We start from the raw sequence: 17750 nt of genomic DNA, 5'->3' as shown, positions 1-17750 counted from the left end.
ACCAACAATACTTCGTAGTAAGTTTCACATTTTATCTTTTGTTCATTTTTTTATCCATCTTGATTTACATTTTTATATTTTAATTTTTATTTTATCCCTTGAATATTCATTCCCAAGATGTCAAGACGTTCGAAATTTTTGATATTGAAAATGACAATACGGAAAATTATGATCTATTCGAGAACGACTCGAACACCGACGAGGACGAAGAGAATGTTTCGAACGTACGTAGAGGACGAAAGAGAAGGAGATTTTTAATTACTTCCGATAGTGAGAATGAGGAAGAGGTAATCGAAACTGCTGTAGACGGAACTGTTTGGCAAGAAGTAAAAGAAGGGTCTAATCCTGGAAGAGCACCTATTCATAATATTTGTAGGGTAACATCAGGCCCAACAGGGTATAGTAAACGAAATATTATGCGGTGAAAACGAATAAAATATACATTATATACTCCTAAATAAAAGAAACTATATTTTTATACTGTCAAATTGGCTATTATCTTCATTCTATATTAAAAAGATATAAGTTGTGCTAAAGACCGGTCATTTGACCGGTCGCGGTAGGAATAGGTATACGTGAAGTGTCGGTAGGAATAGTGTTAAATATTCAAACGGAGGCGCACACCGAAAAATTGATAACGTCCACGCTAACAACCCGATGACGCGACGACTCGGCGACAGGGATGTTAAAACCGAAAATGTGCCGGCTTTAGAAGATCCGGGTTTGCGATTTTATCCACCATTACGGGTTCTTCGGTCTCTCGTGGTGAATCCATTTGCGAGGATGCAAGCGCTCGCACGGCTGTTCTCGGAGATCCGATTTCTCCTGGATTTTCGAATCGTTTCAACTGAGAGGAATGCCCCGAAGCTTTCCCATTAACCCATGTTCACCGTTGAAATGATGGCTGCGCCGGTGCCATCGCGGTCCAAGGTAAAACGTAGTACAATCAATATTCGATAGAACGATATAAATATTAATCTCGATTTAGTTTCGATTAAGCGGTTCACCAGGAAGGAAGCCAACATCGTTTTTAATGATCCGAGCGTATTATAAATGGAGCTCTTTTGATGTCTAATGGTCGTTCTCGGAGACGCTAAACATCATTTTTCACGGACGTAATTCGCACGGAAATGAATCGAGATTACAATGCCGAGATCAAAGAGCGTATTCCAATTATTTTCAGCACACTACGCGGGATCCACTCCCTTTGTTCGGCGCATTGTTCCGAGACCACGGCTGTGCTGATGCCGGGGCTCGTTTTCTACGTTCGTTATACCCTATTTATTCGCATTTTCATCTCGTTATTGATAATAAATTTAATATTCGACATTTCGAGAACGAGAACGGTAGGTTTGCGTTTTCATCGACTTCGCGGAGAAAGAAGGGAAAAGGGAATGTCCGAGCATTAAAAGACGCCGGAAGAATAAGAAGCAAACAAACGTTATTGCATTCGATATCGATTCGTCGAATGGATTTCTCATGGCAATAATACGAAAGCATTATTTTCCCTGATATCGTTATGGCGCGGCATTACGTAGACAGTCGCACGCTTGCGTCACGTATATTGGAACACACAAACCGAAACGAGACGTCGTTCACCTAGCAGAAAATTCAACGGCGAGGTATAATAACCAGACAAAACTCGTCCCTGAGTGTACTGTCGTTTACATTGATTAGGTACATGTCGACCAGTATCGTTCTTCGAAAATTCTTCGAATTCGAGAAAATTGCCGTTTTTAAAATAACGTGAGTTCGAAATATTTTCTGAAATAATAACTGGACTGCGGATCTTTATGCAAAATAAAAAATATTCCTTTCTCCCTTTAATTATTTTATTAAGCTAAAGCCAATACGCTGGTGCCGTCAAATCTCATTAATATGTCCACCGCTTTAAATTGTGCTTATCCATTTTTGTCATAAATGCATAAAATCCGCAGACTAGTAATAACAATCGGATTCCAAATGCGCACAGTGTTTCGGCGGAGTTACGAATTACAAGAAAATAATGCGGGGAAGGTGATTGACGGGTTTTATGCGGCCATCTATATCGAATGGCGGGCCGTGCATCGATTGTGCGACGACCATGTTTCCCGTGGGAATTCCGTGGCCCGACATCGTCCATTTCGTCATGTGCGTTAAAACGCACTTGCCGGGCCGGCACCTACTTTTCAACAACGATGTCACGCTAAAAGCTGCCACCGTTGTACGGCTTTTAAAGCTCATTGCGACACCGAAGAGTGCTATTCTTCCGCTAACTCGGCTGTGTTTGACGGCCGTGATTCGCCTGGTTCAGCTGTCTGCGCATTTCATGGAGAATATTTTTCTTGCCCTCGATTAATAAATCCATTGACCGACCGTGCGCAACGTTTAAAAATTTCAATCGACCCGACCCGACCCGACCCGACTCGACACGACACGACGCACGAACACGCCGAACCAGTTCCGTCGCTTAGGAATCGCGTTATCGGAATTTAGGTCGGTTCTTTCGATCTCTCTCCCTGCATTTCTCGGGTCGAGAATATTTGCATTGTTGGTACACGAATATTTCTGCTGCCGTTTACAAATCTGTGAAACACATACGGTAGGTTGACAAACTTAATAGTTGAGTTCATTTTCAGCCTCAATGGCCCTGAAAACCACTCGGTTTCAAAACAACCCTGAAATACTAAAATGGCGGCGTTCGAACCATCCGAGGATCATATTCGTCATTGCATACTTTCTCATTTTCACGCGGGATTTAATGTAACAACAAAGAAAATTTGCGATGTTTATGGAGATGTATTGAAGGTCAACAAGTGTCAACGTTCCTCTGATCTTTTCAGATCTCTGGAGCATTATTTAAGAAATAAAACATTCCGTAGAAGATGTTAGGAGGCACCTCGAGTCATATTTTGCTTCAAACCCTGGATTTCTATAAGAGGGGTCCTAGATAATAATGGGGATTAAATAATAATTTAAGAAATAAAAACTTGAATTTACTCACAATATTATTAAATAAGAAGCAACCAATGTGCCTGCCTACAGTTATTTGTTCTCGTAAACGCACACGCGAGCTCGACGAACGTACAACCCCAACCTTCCGAATAGCGAAGACATAACTCCGCAGAATCTTCGTATCTCACGGATCACTATCGTCTATCAGCAGTTCGACGATATCAATCTATCTAGCTTGGCTAGGCTCGGAGCGGGTAACGCAGGGTTAAGGAGATCGAGGCTGCCCGATGACGTCACGGTTAAACCGAGGCAGTTTCTGCATTGTTGCAAATCGAAGGAGCGTCGTGGAGGATCAGCGAGTCCAATTTCCCGAGGAACGTAACCCACATCCCGCGGAATGGAATTATCCGCGTGAAACTGGAGCTGAATTTTCAGCTGATTTATCCTGGCGTCGTCTAGTTGATTCCGCTGCGAACGCTCAAGAACCAAATATCCAACGGAAAATTCCCTTTCAGGGATTAAGTTTAATCACGATGTCCCTAGAACTTGGGACGAGGCACGGCCATTCACCCGCGAAAAACCTCTATATTAGGTTATCCGGATGCCATAACTTTCGTACGCGAAAAGTTTGGTGCGGGCCAGCGCGGATGCCTCGCTAGGGAATTTCCTCGGCATTCTCAGGATTTCCGCGATACCCCGCGGATAATACGCTTTCTCTTTGCTCTCCTCTCCCCCTCTCTCTCCCTCTCTCTCTCATGGTCTCTCGTCGCAGTTATTTCACTCTCCGGCTCCAGCCACATATTAGCGACGGATTACACGAGCTTCGTCTGTTGGCTCACTTACGATCCCCTATCTCTCTCTCTCTCTCTCTCTGCATCTCCCTCTGACGAGGCTTGAACAACTTTCGATTCGCTCGAATAACTATTGCCGGCGGTATAATAGTTTGACTATTAGCTACACCGTGCGCTGCAAGTCCGTCGCAAGTTCGCGCCGTCGCTAATGCATCGACTAATTAGGGGAGTAATTACAATTTGCTGGTAGCCGGTGAGCCCTGACACTCAGGCTCCTTGGGAAAAACCTAATATAGAGTGTTCGAGGACGAAGTTAACGGCGGAGCGAAGTTTAGAAATTGTACTGGAACGAAGTTTCTTCGACCGGAAAATATTTGAAAAATTCCTATGAAAATTTCGTCTTGCGCAGGATAGTTAAAACGGCGAGCGCTCTATAACGTGATGAAACTCGCGTGAAACCGGGTCACTTCGGAACGGAACTAACGTATCTAAAAAATTACCTTCCACTGCAGAGTTTGCGTCGACTTCGAGTGGTTTAATTGTAAAGTGTCATTTTGGAACTTCGTTTCGAAAACACCAGGATTCTATTGGAGCTCGGTGCAATCGAGAATAGAATATTCTTTCTTATCTTACGCAAGCGTGCCGTGCGTTGCAGTTTGAACGAAAGAAACGAGAAGCCCGCGCGTCCCGTCGAAATATCTATGATACCGCACCGTGGAATTTAATAAAAATCCTCGATACCGGGAATGTTGTCTCCAACAAAGCTGAAAAATTACACGCGTCTTCCGGAGCGCGCGGCCCCGATAAGCCGTTTAATATCTGAATTTTTCGCGAACAAGCGAGCTGAAGTTGGTCGCGTTTCTGTTCCAGGCCGAAATATGGAGCGTCTTCATCGCGATCCTGAGGAAAAGCGTGCGGAATTTGCAGGCGTGTACAGACGTAAGCCTCATAGAACACGTGTTGCACCGGCTGTCACGCGCGGAAACCGTTGTCGCAGGTAAGCCCTTATCTCGCGATTGTAATCCTGCGTCACAATGCACGGGAGAGTAGGGTAATCACGGTCAATGGGCTATCATGCTCAATATAAATGAATAATTCAAGCTTTTCAAACGTATCTTTAAGTAAATATTTCAGCTCATATTTTCATTTCGTTCTAATTATTGCTCAAGTGACCGCCATTACCCCTTTTCCCATTACAACCACCGATGACGACCGCCATCTTCTACTCCACACAATAGTAATCGCTTCACGCACGATCTACAGATTTGCTGATCGACATGCTCGGAGTGTTGGCCAGCTACAGCATAACAGTGAAGGAATTAAAGCTTCTTTTCGGCGCAATGAAGGCTGTAAAAGGGAAATGGGTAAGGAGCAAGTGAAAACAATTCAGACGTTGATACAATCCAGATATTAGATACCTTATTATTAGACTGTGCATCTTTATGCGAATTCCCAGTTGGTACCTAATTTTGTGAAAATTAAAGGAGCAATTTGTCTCTTTGACTAAAAGATTCTTTCAGGTGGACAGAAAAGTAATATCAATATTTATGACGAAAGATTCGCAGAGATAGTTTATTTCACAAGAATTACTAATATGTTACAAGACAATTGCAAATAAAAAATTTCTTTCACTTCTCTCGAACATTCGAGTTACTTGCACACTACAAGTGTTTTACTACATTTTTGCAGAATTATTGAAAAGACAGTGATACTTCAAAGCAATGAAACTGTCGTGAAGCGTAGAATATTGACTCGAGCATACTTCATTCTAATAATAATGTATTGTAATGACTAGATTGTACTACTCAACTGAAACAATGGCAAAAACACGACTGTGCCAACAAGTTCTTGGTGTACGGGCGTTCACTATGTTTTTTCTCGATTCTCGTCAACAACAGCCACGGCATTCGGCGAAGCTGTTGAACGTTCTCCGCCAAATGCCGCAACGAAACGGACCCGACGTGTTTTTCAGTTTTCCTGGCAGGAAAGGATCGGTAAGTCAATTTTTTGTTCTTCCCCCCTCTCTCTCCCACTACCTAAGTTTGTGTTCGCTTTTTTCCGTCCCTCTCCACCTGGATCATGTCCCTCTGCCAAGTCGAAGACCCAGATCGTTTCTGAACTCTATCAAACTTTCGATAAGAGAATTCGCCTTGTTTCGCGAAACTTCCACTCGCACTTAGTTCGTCGAATCGGATGACGTATTGATTCTTCGACGAGCTTCACCCCCGGCGAATAGTTTGAAATTATTTGAGAGCTCTTCATTGGACGTGTCGCGTCGCGGCGCGAGAAACTTCGGCATTTTTTCGCGAACGTGGAACTAGCTGCGCAATTTCCATCACTATAGTACTCTAGAAATCTTCTAGAATTCCACTGCCATATCAGAGAGGAAATGAGAGTGCTCACGCTCGGGGTTTTAGTGTCCCCACTTTTCCTGCATCATCTTTTTAGCCTGGAACAGAACCTGCATCATCTTTTTAGCCTGGAACAGAACCTGCATCAACTTTTTAGCCTGGAACAGAACCCGTATCATCTTTTTAGCCTGTATTAGAACCTGCATCATCTTTTAGGCTGGATCACTCTGGCATTATTTGAAATCCGCTGCTAGTGATGCAGGTAAGATGATGCAGGTTCTGGTCCAGGCTAAAAATTAGACTATAATTCAGCACTATACCGGGGACACTAGAATCCCGGGCGTGTGCACACTCATTTCCTCTCTGGCCATATTGTGGATTAACTTTACCTGAGGAAACCAGAGGTTTTTGACTATTTTTATGTAACCCTGTAGATTTTGCCGAGAAAATGTCGAAAATCCAAGTTTCAATCCTAGGAGATCACTAGCTCAAAAGTTATGCGTGTGTAAAGATGTGCGATTTTCAGTGTTTACGATAGGTAAGGGCGCCGCCATGTTGGTACGTAGTGGTCGTAGCATAATGAGCGGGATCGCTAGATGGCAGCCCGAACACGCTCGTGCTTGTCGAACCTATCACCAAGATCAAATCGAATAAGCCGAAATTAGGGCCATCTAGCGGCTCCGCTCGTTAAGCAATGCGCGACGGTCACTACATATCAACATGGCGGCGCCCTTGGCTGTCAAAAACGCTAAAAATCGCACATCTTTACATAACTCTTGAACTAGTGATCTCCTAGGATTGAAACTTGAATTTTAGGCATTTTCTCGGCAAAATCTACGGGCTTACATTAGAGAAAGTGTAAAATTTCTTGTTTCCTGAGGTAAAGTTTAACAATTTCACGACGGGATGCACCCTATGTGAACGTGTTAACCCATATTTTTATTGTAATGAATATTTTAAAAAATGCACGTCCACGGAGTGCTAAGAAAAGCGAGTGAAAATAATATATCCTTGCAATATGAGAAACTGTATATTCGTTGATGTTACATTCGTTTGGTAAAACTTTTCCAGGCAATCGTCCTGCCGCCGCTCGCGAGGTGGCCACACGAGAATGGGTTCACCTTCACAACGTGGTTCCGATTGGACCCCATCAACTCCGTTAATATCGAACGCGAAAAGCCATACCTCTACTGGTAAGTGTTCTTTACGTCGAGCACCCTTGCGGGAACACTCTCCTCGACCCAAGTGGTCTGCTACCTTAAAGAATCGTTTACGTTGCGGGTTACATTGAAATCATCGACGCAGGTCTCGCCGACACTGATCCGCAAGATCTGTCTAATAGCTGAATAATTAAGCTATCGTATGCTGTCAAACAGCTTGTACCTCTTTTATTTACACTGATACATTAAGGTGTTGATTCTTCTGATTTCCAAAGGCAGAACATCTTAGCTCTTGAGTTTTTCCTTCATTAAATACAGGACTCCGATTTTTTAGAATTTTTGGTACAAATTTCTTTAAAAGTCCCGTAACCAATTTCACTCCAGCTTATGTCATTTTCTACAACAAATTCGTTTTCAATGTTTTACAATACTTTTGCCTAATCGACCTAATAACTATGACTCATTTTACGTATAATAAAATAGAGCGAGATCCTTTTGCATACACGAGCATGCATAACGGTTGATCAATTTTATTGTGTGTCAATTAACGCTGCGTAAGCTGTCAATTGATATCGCCGCTGACGACACCTGTGTCGGCGATTTCACTACAACACTTACGTGACTGACCTCCCTTGACGAACGATAAATAGAAGGAGAGAAAAAAAAATAGCGCGTCCCACCGGATCCCTTCGATCGAACGTATCGGATTTGATTAAATGGCAGCTTTGTTCGGAGTTCACGCGAAAAAGGTCCTATTGGAGTGCGTCGCGTCCCACACCAATTTAATCACGTTCTTTCACGCGGAAACAATTCGATTTCCATACAGTTTGACAACCGTTATTCCCGTTTGCAAAATACATCGCCGTTCCCACGGACAGAAACAACAAAGAATTGAAGAAGAATCTCGCCTAACGCTTGTCCCGGATAAAGGCATAAACATTTCACTGTCGATTATGCTTCGTAACTCCGAAAACACGGGAATCGAATCGATCGCGATGGGTCGTGTGCGTTGAAGTAGAGAAACGTGCGCATTCGCTCTTTCTTATTTCAGTTTTAAAACTAGCAAGGGAGTGGGATACTCTGCGCATTTCGTAGGAAATTGCCTGGTCCTCACCTCGATGAAAGTAAAGGGCAAGGGCTTCCAACATTGTGTCAAATATGAATTTCAACCACGCAAGGTACGTGACATTTTATCAAGTAGACAAGCTAGCTCTCTGTTCGTGGATCTCCATTGTTTGTTTCATCGGAAAGTATCGTCAATATCGAAATACATTCTCTCAATGGCGGATTTATGGGGAGGCTGTAGAGGCTATAGCCCAGGGCAGAAAGTTTTTTGGAAACATACCAAAGACACAAGTCGCAATAATAAAAACAAATACATAAAAATGTTAACCAGTTTAAAAATAAAAATTACATGTTTGCATGACGTTGTGTGAAATTACAAGAAGTCATTTAAGGGGAGGGGAATGCAGAATACAAGTACCTAACTCCACCCATGTCTGAAAAGAAGGTTGAACAAAATTAGGGTGGTTCTAATGATTTCGTGCTTTGTGCTATTGATAAACCTATAAAGCATAAAAGGGATCAAGCGAGAATGGAGTTTACTCTTTCCGGAGAAGTACAAATCCGCCATTGCAATCTCTCTAATTGAAATAATAGCCTGGAACGCATTATAAAGCATTCTATTTTATTAAATGTTTAATTCTTTTAAGCAAGGTACGTAATAATTTATCAAAGAGAGAACGTAGCCCTCTTCATTAATCTTTCTTATTTATTTGTTTAAACAGTATTGGCAATGTTCAAATAAATTATCTATAAAAGAAATAATAGCCTAAAGGGCAAGCATTCTGTTTTATTTTTAATGTTTGCTATTTAGTTTTCTGTGTGAAAGGTATGCAATAATTTATTAGAGGGTAAAGCTAACTCTCTGTTTATGAATTTTATTATTTATTCCTATGATCGTTATTGTGAATATTTCAATAAATTGTTTACAAATAAAATTGTGGATTACGGAAGAATATAAAGCACACTGTTTTGCTTTCGTTGTGTGATATTTCGTTTTCTCCGCGCAAGGCGTGTATTAATTTATCAAAGAGAAAGGCTGTCTCTCTGTTCACGAATCTTTATTATTTATATCCTTGCGAAATGATTTAAAAACTCCATAAATCGCGTGATGCAAATAATAATTTATAAAAGAATGCAGAGATCTACATTATTATTATGCATTCGCAGAAAGTTGGTTCTTTATGTTTCGATATGATTTGTCTCCTTGACAATTCCTACTCGAATCCAATTCATACTGAATCGATTTATTTTCGCAGTGGTATATGATCGCCGTAGTGTACATATATAATAGGTGGACGAAGAGCGAAATTAAATGTTTGGTGAACGGTCAATTGGCTTCGAGCACAGAGATGGCGTGGTTCGTTTCGACAAACGATGTAAGTTAATTTATGCGTCCGTCATTTCGGTCGGTCGTGCCCGTACTTCGTCATTAAAACCCCCCGGGGCAAATGAAAACTGGTGGACCGCGCGTTTGTCAACAGTTTTCATTTCTCACGGGAGAAACGTCGCGCGCGTTAATGCTGAAAACTTTCCCGTAGCCTTTCGACAAATGTTACATCGGGTCCACACCGGAACTGGACGAGGAGCGCGTGTTTTGCGGACAAATGAGTGCGATTTATCTGTTCAGCGAAGCTCTGACTACGCAACAAATATGTGCTATGCATAGACTGGGGCCTGGATATAAGGTAGAAACGACCTGTTCACAAAAACTTTCGCACAGGCGTCGAGTTGTCGAAAAATGTCCACTCGTAGACATTCTGAGTGACACTGCTCGCAAAATCACAAGAAGATCAAATTACAGTGATTTTTCTATATATGTCGCCAACGTCTGGGTGATAAACGTCGCGGAACTATCCCCACTACTCGAGAAGAGGCCTCGGACGCCGAGGAGTGTAAACATAACTCGGGCATGTCTCCTGAACGATACACGACGCCGGCAAGACCCGTATTGTTGACATATATCGAGAATTCACTGTAATTGTCGACAGACTACAGATTGCGGATTTTTATGCTGCATTAATTGCAAGATACGGGAGCTACGTTTATTTTTCTTCTTGGAAATTTTAACGAGCTGAAAATGATACAACAGCATTATTTCTGATCTACGTATTATTGTCATGAATGCAGAAAACCATTTTTTAAATGGAGATCGAGCTACACTGAATTTGTATCATTTTGTATGACATTTGAAGATTACAAATTTACATTTTGCAGCACTGCAGACGACATTATTTATCACATAGTTAAGACACGCGTACATTTTTAGTACCGTGGCTCTAATAATTCCATCACCCGCTGTATATTCATGTAGTCCACCAAGCAAAAAGATAACTGGAATATTAAAGGGGTTTAAACGTTTCTCGACAACTCGGCGTCGAAATGAAAGGTCTCCCCTGAATAATCGTGTCTTTAATTATGCGTGAGCCTGTTAAATAATCATGACGCTTCCTTTTGTTCGGCCGCAGAGTCAGTTTCGTTTTGACAACGAGTGTTACCTGAACCTACCTGACAATCACAAAAGGGTGAGTGATGAGCCGGAGCTCACGAGCATGGTGGACCAAAGTATGCAAACTGTAAGCATTTTTAGTTTTTTTGTTTTCCTCCCGTTTACATTTGATTTGCACATTGTTTAATCACTCTGTTACTGCGTTCGAGCCCGTCAGAGGTAATTACCCGATAAATCGGCCATCACTACGAATATCTATTTCCCAGAACAATGAGTTTACTTTGGACGTTGCTGCGGCACATAAGTTTGTATCCGACGACCGAGTGACTGCTTGTTGTGAATCGCTTTCGTTTCGCACACATCCGTGCAACCGTTCTATTAATATTAATATAAAATATATATATATTATATATCTATTTCTATTAATATTTCCACCACTAGTTTCGTTTTCTTGCTCGTTCGACGCTTCTTTGTCGCAATCCGTGTTGTTTCGGTTTGTTTTGCTGACTTTTGGTAGATAGTCCCCTGTATGTTTTCGTTCCGTATGTAGCCGAGCGTTTCGTGTGACTGTATTTCGTATGTATTGTTTTGTATGTATGTATTTTGATATGTCTGGTTAATTCGATTATTCGTAGCAACGGACACCGCCGAATGGGTAAAACAGACTTTAGAATGACGTCCCAGTACTTCGAATGCCTTCCCGAAGATTTGCCCGTAGACTATTCATACTAACCACACTTTTGAAATGACTTTTTATGTGTGACGGCACGTGTGTCACCTAACATGCAACCATCGTTCCCCGTAGCCACGAGTAAACTTTGGAAGCTCGCTCTAAATGTCCTAAAATATGAAACAAGAAAATTATTCCCGTTATCAATCGACCGCGAACAAGAATTTGATCACTTCTCGACGGTTCCACTACATCCGGTATAAATTTGATTATGAGATATTAAGAAAAAGTTTGAGTTTGTTGGAACTTGCGTTTCGTTGCATTCTGTTCGACTCGTTTGCTGCGAATGCATAAAGAGCCGCAGTTCATTCGTGAGAATAGCGCGCAACTCGAGCTTTCAAAGGTTAATCACGATTTACGGCGGTGGAATAATTATAAAAGAGTTACGAGAACACTGCTAACACCGTTACTTTGTAGGTGCTCTACGATGGCAAGCTGTCAAACGCAATTGTGTTCATGTACAACCCGGTGGCAACGGACTCTCAACTATGCCTGCAAAGTGCACCGAAAGGCAACGTCTCCTATTTTGTACATACACCGCACGCCCTCATGCTGCAGGTACGAATATATCTATATATGCACATACATTGTATAGATATCGCTTTGAGACCGGCGCGGCGCGCCAAACGAGCGTTATCAAAAAGAACTAATCAAACTCCTCTCTGCTATCCTTTTGTAGGATGTCAAAGCTGTCATCACGCATTCCATTCACAGCACGTTGAACTCGATTGGCGGCATTCAAGTATTATTCCCTTTGTTCTCGCAGCTAGATATGCCTTACGATTGCATAGCACCGAACGACGTGAAACGAGATCCAGCGTTATGGTAAATCTTCTCCTCTAAGTCGAACATTCATTCATGATCTCGGGAATCGATGACGTCGAAACGAAAATGTCTGGACAAAATCTTGCGCCTCAAGGTCCAAAAAATCAAGCACTTCCGAAATGCATTGGCCCGTTTTAAAGGGGTGAAAACAGTCGTTGAGGTCAAAAAAACAAGTGCGCTGAAAAATTTCGTTAAAATTATCAAAATGTCTTTCATATATACCAGTTTAAAATAAACCAACCCGTTTCGAACCTACGTGTACACATATACATACGAATTCACCATTTCAATCAGTGCATACAACAATTTTTGTTGAGATTATTTTCACTCCTCCGAAGCGACGACTGTAAATGTCAAGGAATGCGTGACGAATATTTATTCGAACTCCACTATGACATAGCAGGAGTTAAGTTGTTGAAATGTAACACTCGATGGGCTTGTTTGTTTATTACATGGAGGTCGGAAGAAATTGTTCAGACAGTAGTTAGTGGAGTGGTCTGTATCGAGCTTTTATTTTCAGTTCGAAACTGTTGGGGTTTATTTGCGACCTGGTGGAGAGCTCGCAGACTGTGCAGCAACACATGGTACAAAACAGAGGATTTTTGGTAATTAGTTACATGCTGCAAAGAGCAAGCAGAGACCATTTGACCACGGAGGTCCTCGCGTCCTTCCTGGAGTTGACGAAACACCTGGTGACCTGCCTCAGCGCAAACAGCGACTTATTATTGAAACAGGTATCCATCAAGTCATGAGTTCGGTCTATAATACTACTTAGAACTAACTTGATTAGAACGAAGTTACCCGTACAGCGGATAGAACTTAGGAGTCAATGGTATAGACGTAGGTTTACAGGGATCGAGTCGAGGAGTTATAGCTTGCACGAAAGTAGAATGAAATTATGACACTGAACAGTTTGCTGGAGACAGGATAAACAGCTGTTAAATTAGTTACAATAGATCGTACGTAAACACCCCTGTGTACTTTATCGATCGGCCCTGTTAAGATAATTTCATCTTTATGCGTTTGATCGCAACGTAATCGGCGAACCGTGTTAGGCGAGAAAAATTCACATATAAGCATAGAATTCGAAAAAAGTGTTTGGTACTTATCTCTTTAGCGGCCATCATTCATATTTAGGGGTGAAAATCCCCTCACGACCCCACTTCATTCATATTTAACGGATGAAAATAGTCCTGCAAGTTGGGGTTGTACGCCATATTTAATGTACTCAAATAAATCATGTCGGAGTTGTAAACTGTGTTAAATGCGGTGGATGAGCATTAAATACAGTTCACAACCCCAATTTCGAAAGTCATTTTCACCCTTGAGATACGAATGATAGAAAGAATAAGTGTCCAATATTCTATAAGTTTCCTCAGGTGTATGTCCATTTAAAAAAAAAATGAGATATCACATAATTTGTATATTTGCATCTGGACTATTTGCAAATGGACTTGCACCACTTTCAAAATGAACGGTTCATTTATTATTTGCATTGGTCAGCTACAAGTAAAATTCCACAAAGGTTTGATGAATTATCTTAACGAACCCTTAATGACACTACAAAATAGATCCCAACTTTAGGAGATTGTACAATTTAGAAGAACAAAACTCGGTGTAACGAGGTGTTCTTAGAAAGCCGAATTAGGTGATTAGGGTTTGTATCCCCGGAAGTAGTGTGTACACGTGAAGATGTCCTAGCAAGAACGTAATTGAATCTTCTAGCAAGAACCCTGAGAGACCGGGACCCCCGTATATTGCGACGCATTTATGGTTTAATCCCGCGATGCTTCCAAACGCTTCCACCCCGCCCCCCTTATCCGCCCATTCTGACAGCATGAGCGCAAGATTTCCAAAACGCGAACGTATATATTTGTACAGTTCCCTCTGTTCCCCCTCTATGATATTCGTTGCAGTAGTTTAAACGCGACGATCTGCTATAGTAAACGCTGTGCGAATGTTCCGCGCTATCTCTAGTCTGTACGTATACTTTGTTTTCCCACCGTTTAATCCGTTCAGCATGGTTACATACTCTTTTCATGAACTGTATTATGTTCAAACGAGTCTTTGGATCGCATGCAATCTACCGACTTTTAGGCTTCCTGATTTCATAATATGGCTACGCAAGACATTTCATTTCTTTCTTTGTTTCACACTATACCGCTTCCACGTGAGAACCTACCCGAATATTATTTTGCAACGCTGAGATATACTCTTTCTTTCTGTCTGTCTCTTTCCCTCTGTCTCTTTTTCTACGCTGCGACAAGTCTTCCCGAGTTCCCTTGCGTTTCGAGAGAGAAACGAACACTACCTTGTTATTTATTTCTTTTTTCTCTTTTCTTTTCGATTTCTGGAGTCTGTAACGTTTCTCGCTTCGCATTCTTCTATCGAGGAAGCTACTTTTGATTATTTTCTCTCTACGCGCACAGTCGAATGCCCGGACGTGTCCCTCGTTCGCAGCTACATCATGAAATGAAGGAAGAGTATGGCGTCAGTGTCTATACAGCGACAAAAGTCGCGGTACGTCTTCGGCATTGGTTCCACAACCGTGCCGACTTCAAAATTGATTCCGTTGCATGAAAACCTGTCCCCCTCAACCGAAAAAACTCTCACTTCCCGAATCTTTCACGTGGAATTTGATCGGCACTATCGATTCTCGATCCCCTTGATTCCGTTTGCTTTCCACGTATACGTCAGCCTTTGCACAATCGGCGAGTGTCCCTCTCCGCCTCCCATTCGAAATCCCCCAAAATCGGATCTCACTCGTGCGAAGCACAAACTCGCAAACTGGTGGAACCCGAGACTCGTGGTCCCGTGAGACACGACACCGTTCCGTGAGACCGTTCACCGACCGAAAAACGGAACGGCAAATCGTACACACGAATGTCAAGGTCGCGGGAGTACACCGCGAGAACGGCCTAGAAAAACTGATAAAAGTCGGCTAGATTGGTGTGTCCGAAGAACAGGCAGATCTATGGTGATGTAGTTGTTTTACTTTTCATTCCTAACATGGCAGCTATTGGATCACGTCCTTTTTAATCCCGCTCTTTGGATATATACGCCGGCGCCGGTGCAAACCCGGCTTTATTCGTACTTGGCCACAGAGTTTCTCAGTGACACGCAGATCTACTCGAACGTGAGGAGGGTCTCGACAGTATTACAAACGGTGCACACGCTTAAGTACTATTACTGGGTTGCCAATCCCCGAGCCAAGAGTGGCATCACGCCGAAAGGACTCGGTGAGTGTTGCCGTCGGGGACTTTCACGCTACCGAGTACCAAACAGTCAAAGTGACACTTGCTTACATTCAGCCGCGAGAGCGCCGCTCGTCGAGAGACTTCGATCGACCCTTGTTAGAGCGCGCGTCAGAACGAATCGATCTTCTTCGTCCTCTGTTCGCCGGAGAGGACAAACCGACGCGCAGTGGGCCAAAAGCGACAAAACGTGGCCAAAATGCAAAAAATGAATTTCACGTTAGGGGTATGACTCTTGCCGTATTGGATTCTCAGGTAATCACTGATAAGAAGCCGAAGGTAAAAAGGTCTTACTACCTATACCTGCAAAATGGTGGGAGTACAAATATTCCATACAGTCGTCTCGCAGTTTTCGTGCAGTGAACTACGTTTTGAAAAAAAAACGGTGTCAAGCTTACAATTTTACGGAAATTGAATTTTTCTTTGTGCGTGTACGATGGATGCTGTTCCTGGAAGTAAATACTATACATAATAATAACATTGGATTTATATTGATTAATGTTTGGAATGTATGAAGTGAACGATAATACTTGGTGCACAGATTTTACAAATGTATACTAAAAGTTGTATATTCCACAATATTCCACGGAGATTCTTGTCGAGTCTTGTAGTAGATACTATTATTTCACATTATTTTGAAAAAGTAGCTGCCCAAAACTACCCCTTTCGTAATGCCATCCATTTTTGTGACGCAGAGGTAGTCATGGTACTAGTTACAAGCATGTTTTCCTCGAGAAATTTAGAAGTTATAATAAAATTTGTTAAATAAGCATTGTATGGTTCCACTTATAGAGTTTTCTTATACAACAATTTCTTTTTTAACAATAATTTTTTTATTGTTTAAAACAAATTTTATTTTTGTTCTTTGTAATTTTGACATCAGATTCATATTCGCTGGCCCGAAAAATATGGGAATACTAATTTTCAAGGAAGTCCAATAATTTTTTCGGTTACGCATCCGCCATATTGAATCCACCATTTTGTTTTTTGTAATTTTGTCATCAGATTCATATTTGCCGGCCCGAAAAATATGGGAATACCAATTTTTAAGAAAGTCCAATAATTTTTTTGGTTACGCAGCCGCCATATTGAATCCACCATTTTGTTTTTTGTAATTTTGTCATCAGATTCATATTCGCCGGCCCGAAAAATATGGGAATACTAATTTTCAAGTAAGTCCAATCATTTTTCTGGTTACGCATCCGCCATATTGAATCCACCATTTTGTTTTTTGTAATTTTGACATCAGATTCATATTCGCCGGCCCGAAAAATATGGGAATACCAATTTTTAAGAAAGTCCAATAATTTTTTTGGTTATGCAGCCGCCATATTGAATCCGCCATTTTGTTTTTTTGTAATTTTGATATCAGATTTATAATCAGCGACCCGAAAAACCTATGAGTATCAATTTTGAACTAAATTGAAGTACTCCTTCCTATTTTGGCCCACTGTGCGACGTCTTGCTTCGTGATACTGGAAAATATTATGATAGGCAAAACAAATTTGTTCGAAGTTATATTTTTTGAGATTTCAAGGTCGTTAAGGTCATCAAGGTAAACGTAATACGGGTCGGGTACATCCATGTAAGACCACTTGTAATCCAATAACAAAACTTAATGTATGATAATAACGAAAATGTCTCATCGTTCCTTACACAAGTAAATATCATCGGAATTATACCATATTTGGTATCATTTTCATTAGAGAAATACCACGAATATGTTGGTGAAAGCCCAATAAAAAAATAATGGAAATTAGGCCTCTCGATCTTCTATCCGATAATTGTCCCCGGCCAAACCCGTGTTTTGGACAATTATCGAGTAGACACTGTTCACTGGCGTGCAAAATGAAAGAACCACTAAATTTTCGTTAAAAAATTACCGCTTTGACTTGTTTGGTACTTGTGCGACCGTTTCAGACGATGTTTTTAGACGTTGTAGATTAATTTATTAATAATTTATTAATCTTACACTGTTGTAACGAAATGCAGATGGACCACGACCTCAGCAGAAGGATATTTTGACAATACGCTCTTATATTTTGTTATTTCTGAAACAATTGATCATGATCGGGAACGGAGTGAAGGACGACGAGCTGCAAAGCATTCTGAACTACTTGACGACGATACACGAGGTAATCTAAAAGGGGCGACTGGTGTAAAAGGCTGCTGGTGATCGTTTCGATTCGGTCGA

At 41.6% G+C, this 17750-nt stretch overlaps 1 protein-coding gene across 9 annotated transcripts in view; it reads left to right on the top strand.

Annotated features, from left to right (window-relative positions):
- Window positions 1–17750, top strand: part of Rg (A kinase anchor protein rugose) — a 624229-nt gene that overhangs the window by 452639 nt on the left and 153840 nt on the right. For 6 of the 9 annotated variants that reach the window (XM_076790892.1, XM_076790887.1, XM_076790886.1 and 3 more), the window contains exons 3-15: window positions 4596–4722; window positions 4989–5089; window positions 5624–5719; window positions 7148–7269; window positions 8288–8414; window positions 9558–9677; window positions 9840–9986; window positions 10767–10874; window positions 11895–12035; window positions 12157–12302; window positions 12823–13036; window positions 15289–15541; window positions 17549–17691. In XM_076790892.1, the coding sequence (XP_076647007.1) occupies window positions 4596–4722; window positions 4989–5089; window positions 5624–5719; window positions 7148–7269; window positions 8288–8414; window positions 9558–9677; window positions 9840–9986; window positions 10767–10874; window positions 11895–12035; window positions 12157–12302; window positions 12823–13036; window positions 15289–15541; window positions 17549–17691 (1845 nt within the window). Of the gene's footprint in view, window positions 1–4595; window positions 4723–4988; window positions 5090–5623; window positions 5720–7147; window positions 7270–8287; window positions 8415–9557; window positions 9678–9839; window positions 9987–10766; window positions 10875–10959; window positions 11052–11894; window positions 12036–12156; window positions 12303–12822; window positions 13037–15288; window positions 15542–17548; window positions 17692–17750 lie in introns of those variants that run through there. The other 3 variants (XM_076790889.1, XM_076790894.1, XM_076790893.1) reach the window with 2 other exon arrangements.

Source organism: Halictus rubicundus, chromosome 7, assembly GCF_050948215.1.
Source record: "Halictus rubicundus isolate RS-2024b chromosome 7, iyHalRubi1_principal, whole genome shotgun sequence".
In the NCBI taxonomy this organism is placed as follows: domain Eukaryota; kingdom Metazoa; phylum Arthropoda; class Insecta; order Hymenoptera; family Halictidae; genus Halictus; species Halictus rubicundus.
The sequence above is the reverse complement of the archived record's forward strand: the minus strand, read 5'-3'. Positions and strand labels throughout refer to the sequence as shown.